We start from the raw sequence: 9,552 nt of genomic DNA, 5'->3' as shown, positions 1-9,552 counted from the left end.
TGTAAACTGCTCTGTGTTACCCTTCCATCTTATTAATGAAAACACCAAAACCAGAAGGGCAAAATGATGCATGTCAGCTCATAGCACTAGTGATACAATTGACTTTGGAACACCCTTGACTTTGGGACGTGACTCTCTCTACCTCCTTACTTCTAGGCTGCCTTTATTGATGACATTTTCTTCCATCTCCAGGCTTTTCTTCATGTGGAGTTCAGTCACTTCTTAAACACTGTTTCAGTGAAGTTACTCCTCCCCCCAGAAAGTCACTGTGGTTCCCTCTTATTTTTCGTAACAAGCCTACAATAGGACTGGCCGCCAGGACACTCCATAGTGGGCTTTTGTCCTCCGCATTCATTTCCTAACAAGCATTGTCTATAGATGGCAGACAAGGCATTTTTACATCAATACTTTATTTCATTGATCTAAGATGTCATCAGTTATAAAATGGACTATTGTTTTAATTTATCACTTAAGGTAGAAAAAATGATGCCAATTAAGTTAAAATATACCATTGATTAAAAGTGGGTTCTAATTTCATTGCCGCTCATTTCACATGGAAAATATGTAAATCTTAGAATTGATGCAATATAATATAATTAAAAATTGCTTCTTGGCTCAGATTCCACCGACCACATGAAGTTCTCCTTGACCAATCTTGGGCAGATTTCTTGAATTCCTGTAGAACTTATCAACTCCTTTCTCATTTCCTAACTTCTCCAATTTCCTTTCTTCTCCTTTCTCTAGTTCATTGGTGATGATTGTGTGCCTGGCATAGGGCATGCAGTGATGATGAGAATCTGGTCCCTGCCCTCATGGTCTTTTTACAAGGAAGTAAGGAAAATACATAAGTGAATAATTACAGACCACAAACTGCTATGAAGGAAATAATGCCAAAGATAGAGAATAAAGGCAGGGTGGTAGAGAGAGGGTAGAATGTTTTCCACTGGAGCCTCACCCTCCTTTCACCTGTCCACCCGTTTTCCAAAAACCAGTTCAAAAGTTTCATCTTCCCCCAAAACTTAACTTATTTTCTCCCACATAATCTACTTTACAAGAAAATCACTCCCTCCTCTAGCTTTGAATCTGTGTTTTTCCTTTGAGAATGATGGCATAGCAAGGTGTTGATAGCATGGATTCTTGGAGCCCCAGTCTCCCTGTGTTCAAATCTCAGCATGGTCATTTATTGGTTGCGTAACTTTTTGGTAAATCTCTCTGTGCCTCAGTTTTCCTATTCTTAAAATGGAGATAATACTAGTACCTACATTATGACACTGCTATGGGGATTAAGTGAATTAAAACATGTAAAGTATTTAGAAAAGTGTTGGGCATGTAGAAAGCATTGTAAGGATCATTATATCTACCCTGGTTATTTGCTTTTATCCATGTTTTCTCTCCCCTTTTAGACTCTAATGTAGGCATGACTAAGGGCAAGCGATTTGGGAGAATAGAAGAAAATCAAGTCCTGGTTGAATAAATTTTCTAGAAGCATAAGCTTGGATACATATTTCTTGACTATTCTAAATCTCATTCTCTTTATCATTTAAGTAACGATAGCAAATACATACATTTTGGAGTTTTCAGGGGGATAAATAAGATAAATACACAAAATGCCTGCTACATAGATCTTGGTGAAGACTGCTACTATTCTTACCTCAATCCAGGAAGGGCAGAGTCCATCTTATTACTCTTTGTGTTTTCATATCACTGAGCAGAACTCACCATCCATGATGTTAGTGGTATTAGTTAAGTGTTTGATAACAACTCATCGTATAAAAGAGCGAGTGAGTAAGCAAATGGTGGTGTCCACTAGACCCCTCGTCATGAGGATTGGTATAATAGTCATATTCCCGCTTTTGCTTCTTCATTTTGGAAGGGGGACAAATGATGAAGCATGTGGGGTCTCTCTGGAGAGGGAATCTTACCCTTCTCCCTATCTCCTTCCAGGTACCCTAGAATAGCACATCCTCCACTGTGTTGATTATGCCTTCCGCATGGGTTTACCAGGTTATGCTGTCATCTCTTATTTTCCTGTTCTTGAAATTAGTGGGGCTTTGCTTAAGGGCTTGGGAAACTGGCATTCTTTTCTTTTCTTTTTTTTTTTTAATTTTTAAAGGGTTTTTTTAAAGATTTTATTTATTTATTTGACGGAGAGAGATAGTAAGAGCAGGAACACAAGCAGGGGGAGTGGGAAAGGGAGAAGCAGGCTTCCTGCCGAGCAGGGAGCCCAATGTGGCGCTCAGTCCCAGGACCCTGGGATCATGACCTGAGCCAAAGGCAGACGCTTAAGGACTAAGCCACCCAGGCGCCCCGCATTCTTTTCTTTTAGAATACAATTTAAAATTTCCACTGGAAAATGCAATCATCAAGACCCAACAAAAGAGCTGCTGCCAGCTTTGGTTTTCAAGCTGGAATGTCTACATTTGAAGGCCAAATGAACCCCCTGGAATATCATATTCCGTGACTGTAAGCCTTGGAAATTTTCACTCTCAATAAAGCACGTGTCTATAGCCCTGACAATGCACAAACCTTGTATCAGCGAATGCAACATTTGATTCACAGGCCCCTTCAGCTCTTATGTGTCACTGTTGTCATGCTACTTTGTGACTCCCCATTAAAGCTGGCATCTGGCTTTCTGGCTTACATTAAGTACTAATTTATTTTGGACAATTTTCAGGCCTAATCAACCAAAAGCCATATCCGTATGGCTCTGGGAAAACATTTCTCTTCTCACCTCGCCCACAGTATATCGTTTAGAATAAAATGCCTCATTAAACTAGATCTCAGTGATAGACACGTGTCACAAATTATTGTACCTTGCAACACTCCCAAGAGATCAGTGGAAAATCAAACTAAAGCCATAACAGAAATGGGTCAGTTTTGGCAGTAAGTAAAATTCAAATGTATGTCATACTGTTCCTTACATATGCTATTTTCTCTCTCTCGTCATTCTCTTTGATAGCAAAAATATCTGATGACTTAGGGCCCCGCTGAAAAGCAAAAAGAGGACATACTACATGGAGTACTTGGCTGCTCCTTGCCCCCTACCAGTTCTCCTCTCCCTGTGATTTAGTCAACCGCAAGTCTTCTTCACTAGCCCCTAGATGTCTCTGAAGTTGGTCTGTTTCTCTCCATCCTCACAGGCTCTCCTTCAGCTCAGGCTACCATTTTCTCCTCTGGGTTACTGAAATAGTCTCGCTTGTTTTTACTTAAGACTAGCTCATTCCCTTACCCCACTACCCTAGTCTGATGGTGATTGTTTTGTATGTTAGATTGACTGCTTTCAAGGCTCCAAATCTTCATCCCTGCCTGCATACACATAGTTGACATGAGACTGCAATTCTCCTCACTAAAGGGAGGAATCGATCTACTTCTTGACTTCTTGAGTCCAGGCTGGCTTCATGACTCTCATTGGACCATGGAATGTGGCAGAAGTGGAAGAATGTCATTTCCTAGCCTAATCCTCAAGAGGCCTTGTTTACCTTGCTCTCTTGTACCTCCACCATCACCAGGAAATCAAGGCCAGGCTAGCCTGCTGGAGGATGAGGGACGCATGGGGTAGAGCTGAGTCATCACATCAGCCCACTGAAACCAGCCTAGATCAATCAACAGCCAGCCCACTCTTTGGCATGTGAGAGAGAGACAGAGAGCCAGCCAAGATTAGCAGAGTCACTCAGCCGAAGCTCAGCTGACTCTGGACACATGGGCAATAAGCATTCATTCATTGTGTATGCTACAAGGGTTTTCTGCTTGTTGTTATGAAGCATTATGCTGGCGGTAGAAAAACCAATACACTCTTTTTTTTTTTTTTAAAGATTTTATTTATTTATTTGACAGAGAGAGAGACAGCCAGAGAGGGAACACAAGTAGGGGGAGTGGGAGAGGGAGAAGCGGCTTCCCGCTGAGCGGGGAGCCCGATGCGGGGCTTGATTCCAGGACCCTGGGATCATGACCTGAGCTGAAGGCAGGTGCTTAATGACTGAGCCACCCACACGCCCCCCAATATACTTTCTAAAGTAGACTCTGATCATCTTGCTTAAGAATCTATGACAATAACGGAGATTGTCGCCGCTGCCTCTGCTCTAAGAAAATCATGTTACCCAACACCGGGAGGCTAGCAGGATGTACAGTTTTTATCACAGGTGCAAGCCGTGGCATGGGCAAAGCTATTGCATTGAAAGTAGCAAGGGATGGAGCAAACATTGTCATTGCTGCGAAGACCACCCATGTAAACCCCAAACTTCCAGGCACAATCTTTACCGCTGCTGAAGAGGTTGAAGCAGCTGGAGGAAAGGCCCTGCCGTGCGCTGTGGATGTGAGAGATGAACAGCAAATCAGTAATGCAGTGGAGAAAGCAGTGGAGCAATTTGGAGGAATTGATATTTTGGTGAATAATGCCAGTGTTATTAGTTTGACCAACACATTGGAAACACCTACAAAGAGAGTGGATTTGATGATGAATGTCAACACCAGAGGCACCTTTCTGACATCTAAAGCATGTATTCCTTATTTGAAAAAGAGTAGGGCGCCTGGGTGGCTCAGTCATTAAGCGTCTGCCTTCAGCTCAGGTCATGATCCAGGGTCCTGGGATCGAGTCCCACATCAGGCTCCCTGCTCGGCAGGAAGCCTGCTTCTCCCTCTCTCACTCCCCCTGCTTGTGTTCCCTTTCTCGCTGTCTCTCTCTCTGTCAAATAAATAAAATCTTTAAAAAAAAAAAAGAAAAAGAGTAAAATTGCTCATATCCTCAATCTCAGCCCACCACTGAACCTAAATCCATTATGGTTCAAACAGCACTGTGCTTATACCATTGCTAAGTATGGTATGTCTATGCGTGTGCTTGGAATGGCAGAAGAATTTAAGGGTGAAATTGCAGTCAATGCATTATGGCCTAAAACAGCCATCCACACCGCTGCTATGGAGATGCTGGGAGGATCTGGTATTGAAAGCCAGTGTAGAAAAGTTGATATCATTGCAGATGCTGCCTGCTCCATTTTTAAAAAGCCAAAAGGTTTTACTGGAAACTTCATTATTGATGAAAATATCTTAAGAGAAGAAGGAATAAAAAATTTTGACATCTATGAAATTAAGCCAGGTCAGCCTTTGTTACCAGATTTCTTCTTAGACGAACACCCAGATACAATTACCAAGAAAATGGAATCACATGATGCTGTTCCAGAATTGAAAGAAGAGAAGTCACAGCCACCACCAAAACCACGTTCTGGAGCCGTGGCAGAAACATTTAGAATTGTTAAGGACTCTCTCAGTGATGATGTTGTTAAAGCCACTCAAGCAATTTATCAGTTTGAACTCTCAGGTGAAGATGGTGGAACGCGGTTTCTTGATCTTAAAAGCAAAGGTGGGAATGTTGGACATGGAGAGCCCTCTGATCAGGAAGATGTGGTGATGACTATGTCTACTGATGATTTTATAAAAATGTTTTCAGGGAAACTAAAACCAACAATGGCATTCACGTCAGGAAAATTGAAGATTAAAGGAAACATGACCCTAGCAATCAGATTGGAGAAGCTAATGAATCAGATGAATGCCAAGCTCTGAAGGAAAAGAAAAAAAAATGTCAATCACTAAGCTCAGAAAGTAAAAGGGATCAACAGTTAAAATCTGTTTGTTTTCTTCCCTGTTTGTTATAAGGATATGCAAATTTGTTTTGGAAAAATAGAATTTCTGTATCTATAAGACTTGAAATTGTAATTAAAATGGCTAGCTAATTAAACATAAGCTTCATTAAGTGGAATTCTAAGACAGTCTGCCTATGGAATTTTCTGCGTTTTGCCCTCTGAGAGCTAGATTTCATTCATTGTGGGAAAGGTATGATCAGGTTCAAGCAGTAAAATTAGCTCTTTTCAGCACTTCCCATATAAAAGGAGATTAATCTGTTTTAAATTTTTCCATTTGGGATTGTATGCTAATGAAATATTAATGATATTTTAGATTTTCATATACTTGTTTTAAGGAAGATCTTCTATAATGCATTTTCACAGAAATCACATAAACTAATAAGTAGTGAAGACTAATGAAACAAAAACAGTTTTTCATTCTAACTAGCTTTCCAGGTATAAGTTACCTGTTATTAATGTAATTTTGCTAATGTAATTCAGTATGTATCCTCTTTTAAATGTGTAAAAATATCTTAAAATAAAATAATTTCTCCCCAGAAAAAAAAAAAAAAAGAATCTATGACAATACTAATTGCCTTCCAAATGGCCATTCTATCCTTTTTTTGTCCTTTTTATAACAGAACCTGATTTCATTGAGGGTGAATCTTGTTAGAGTCAAACTCCCTTACCACTAAGATTGGTTATGTGATATGGTTTTAGTCAGTAATATCTGGACAGAAATCACTAGAGAGGGACTTCCTTCTTAAATAAAAAGGTAAAACTTCACTAGGAAGTTCATGAAAGAAGGAAGTGATAAATTGAGCTTCTTTAAAGGTTTAAAATTTTGTGCTTCAAGAGACATCATTAAAAAAATGAAAAGACAAGCCACAGGCCCAGGGAAAAATATTTTTTGAATCACATATCTGGTAAAGGACTTCTATCCAGAATGAAATAAAGAGCTTTTAAAGCTCAATAGCAAGACAAATAACCCAATTTAAAACAATGGGCAGAAGATCTGAATAGGCACTTCAGTAGAGAAGACATACAAATAGCCAATAAGCTTGTGAAAAGATGCTTTACATCATTAGTCATTAGGAAGATGTGAATTCAAACTGTAGTGAGACACCACTTTATCCCCACTAGAATGGTTATCATTAAGAACAAAAAATCAAAAGTGTTGGCAAGGAAGTAGAGATTTTGGAATCCTTATATCACGGGTGACATATAAAATAGTGGAGCCACTTTGGAAGAATTTGGAAATTCCTTTTTTTTTTTTTAAGATTTATTTGTTTTCTAGCTTTATTGACATATAGTTGACAGATAACATTGTGTAAGTTTAAGATGTACACATGATGATTTGATATACAAATCTATTGCAAAATGTCTACCACAATATGGTTAGTTAACATCTCCATTTCCTCACATAATTAATTACCTTGTGTGTGTGTTTTGAAAACATTTAAGATCTACTGCCTTAGCAACTTTCAAGTATATCATACTAGAGTCACCATGCTGTACATTACATCTCCAGAACTTACTTATTTTATAACTGGGAGTTTGTATCTTTTGACAACATCTCCCTATTTCCCCAACCTCCGGCCTCTGGAAACCACCATTCTACTATCTGCTTCTATGAGTTTAGCTTTTTTAGATTCCACATATAAGTAAGATTATACAGTATTTGTCTGTCTCTGTGTGACTTATTTCACTTAGCATAATGCCCTCAGGGTCCATTTATGTTGTCACAAATGGCAGAATTTCGCTCTTTCTCATGATGGAATAATATTCCATTGTGTATTTATATTACATTTTCTTTATCCATTTATTGGTGCATGAAGACTTAGATTGTTTCCATATCCTGGCTATTGTGAATAATTCTGCAGTGAACATGGGAGTGCAGATATTTCTTCAAGGTCCTGATTTCATTTTCTTTGGACATATACCCAGAAGTGGGATTCCTGGATCATAGATTAGCTCTACTTTAATTTCTTTAGGAACCTCCATACTATTTACACCAATTTACATTCCCAACAACAGTGCATGAGGGTTCCCTTTTCTCTGCATCCTCTCAACACTTGTTCTCTCTTGTCTTTTTGGTGATAGCCATTCTAACAGTTGTGAGGTGCTATCTCATTGTGGTATTGATTTACATTTTCCTGAGGATGAGTGATGTTGAACAACTTACATGTACCTATTGATTATTTGTATTCTTCTTTGGAAAAATATCTACTTAGGTCCTCTGCTGATTTTTAAAAAATATTTTATTTGTTTATTTGAGAGAGAGAGAGAACAAGTCGGGGGAGTGACAGAGGGAGAGGGAGAAGCAGGTTCCCCACTGAGCAGGGAGCCTGATGTGGGGCTCCATCCCAGGACTCTGGGATCATGACCTGAGCTGAAGGCAGATGCTTAACTGACTGAGCCACCCAGGCATCCCCCCTCTGCTGATTTTTTTTTTTTTTTATCATTTTGGTTGTTTTCTTTTGCTAATGAGTTGTACGAGTTCCTTATATATTTTGTTTATTAAGTCCTTATCAGATGGATAGTTTGCAAATATTTTCTCTTATTCTTTAGGTTGCCTTTTCATGTTGTTGATGATTTCCTTCACTGTGCAGAAACATTTTAGTTTGATGTAGTCTTACTTATTGATTTTTGCTTTTGTTGCTTGCACTTTTGGTGTTATATCCAAAAAATCATTGCCAAGAGCAACATCAAGAACTTGTTCCCTATATTGTCTTCTAGAAGTTTTAGGGCTAAAGTCTTATGTTTAAATCTTTAATCCATTTAGAGTTAATTTTTGTGGCTAGTATAGAATAGGGATCCAATCTCATTCTTCTGCATGATTATTCAGTTTCCCCAGCACTATTTATTGAAGAGACTATTCTTTGCCCATTTAGGGTTCTTGGCTCTCTTGTCAAATAATAGTTGAATGTATATGTTAGGGTTTATTTCTGGGCTCTTGATTCTGTTCCATTAATACTGTCTATTTTGGGGACGCCTGGTTGGCTCAGTTGTTAAGCATCTGCCTTTGGCTCAGGTCATGGTCCCAGGGTCCTGGGATCGAGCCCCACATCAGGCTCCCTGCTTGGCGGGAAGCCTGCTTCTCCCTCTCCCACTCCCCCTGCTGTGTTCCCTCTCTTGCTATGTATCTATCTGTCAAATAAATAAATAAAATCTTAAAAAAATACCGTTTATTTTTATGCCAGTATAATATTCTTTGATTACTATACTTTGTAGTATAGTTTGCCATCAGAAAGTGTGAGGATTTCAGCTTTATTTTTCTTTCTCAGGATTGTTTTGGCTATTTGGAGCTTTTTGTGGTTCTATATGAATTTTATGATTGTTTTTCTATTTCTGTAAAGAATACCATTGGAATTTTGGTAGGGATTGCATTGAATCTATAGGCAGCTTTGGGTAGTATGGACTTTTTAACAATATGAATTCTTACTATCCATAAACATGAGTTTTCTTTCTATTTATTTGTGTCTTCAGTTTCTTTGAACACATCTTTATAGTGTTCGGTGTATAGATCTGTCACCTCCTTGGTTAAAATTTTTTTTAAATTTATACTTAAGGGGCGGAGCAAGATGGCGGAGGAGTAGGAGACCTGGATTTCGTCTCCTCTCAGGAATTCAGCTGGATAGGGATCAAACCATTCTGAACACCTACAGACCCAAAAGGAGATCGAAGAAAGGAATAGCAACAACTCTCTCATCAGAAAAGCGACCACTTTCTGGAAGGTAGGACGTGCGGAGAAGTGAATCCGAGGCGATATTCGGGAGGATAGATGGCGGGGGAGGGGCCTCTGTCGGCCGCTTCTGGCAAGTGATAGAGCCGCGGAGCACAAAATCGGAACTTTTCAAAGTCTGCTCCGCCGAGGGACGTCACTCTGGTGGCTAAGCGGGGGGTGGAACCCTCCGGGACAGTGTGGTCTCAGGACCCT

At 39.5% G+C, this 9,552-nt stretch overlaps 1 protein-coding gene and 1 long non-coding RNA gene across 2 annotated transcripts in view; both read left to right on the top strand.

Moving 5' to 3' along the window:
- The first annotated feature begins 4,034 nt into the window (after positions 1–4,034).
- Positions 4,035–5,755, top strand: LOC102738781 (hydroxysteroid dehydrogenase-like protein 2). The gene is made up of 2 exons (XM_081825580.1): positions 4,035–4,520; positions 4,727–5,755. Exons 1-2 carry the CDS (start codon positions 4,091–4,093, stop codon positions 5,551–5,553), a joined length of 1,257 nt encoding a protein of 418 aa, XP_081681706.1. The 5' UTR covers positions 4,035–4,090; the 3' UTR covers positions 5,554–5,755.
- Positions 5,756–9,195: 3,440 nt separating this feature from the next.
- LOC145717118 (uncharacterized) overlaps positions 9,196–9,552 on the top strand; it is a 1,164-nt gene continuing 807 nt past the window's right edge. The window contains exon 1 of the long non-coding RNA XR_014140150.1: positions 9,196–9,349. This is a non-coding gene — a long non-coding RNA (uncharacterized LOC145717118). The remainder of the gene's footprint in view (positions 9,350–9,552) is intronic.

This window comes from Leptonychotes weddellii, chromosome 1 (genome assembly GCF_054177405.1).
Source record: "Leptonychotes weddellii isolate Sample4059 chromosome 1, ASM5417740v2, whole genome shotgun sequence".
NCBI classification, from domain to species: Eukaryota; Metazoa; Chordata; class Mammalia; order Carnivora; family Phocidae; genus Leptonychotes; species Leptonychotes weddellii.
This window is presented reverse-complemented; position numbering and strand designations above follow the sequence as displayed.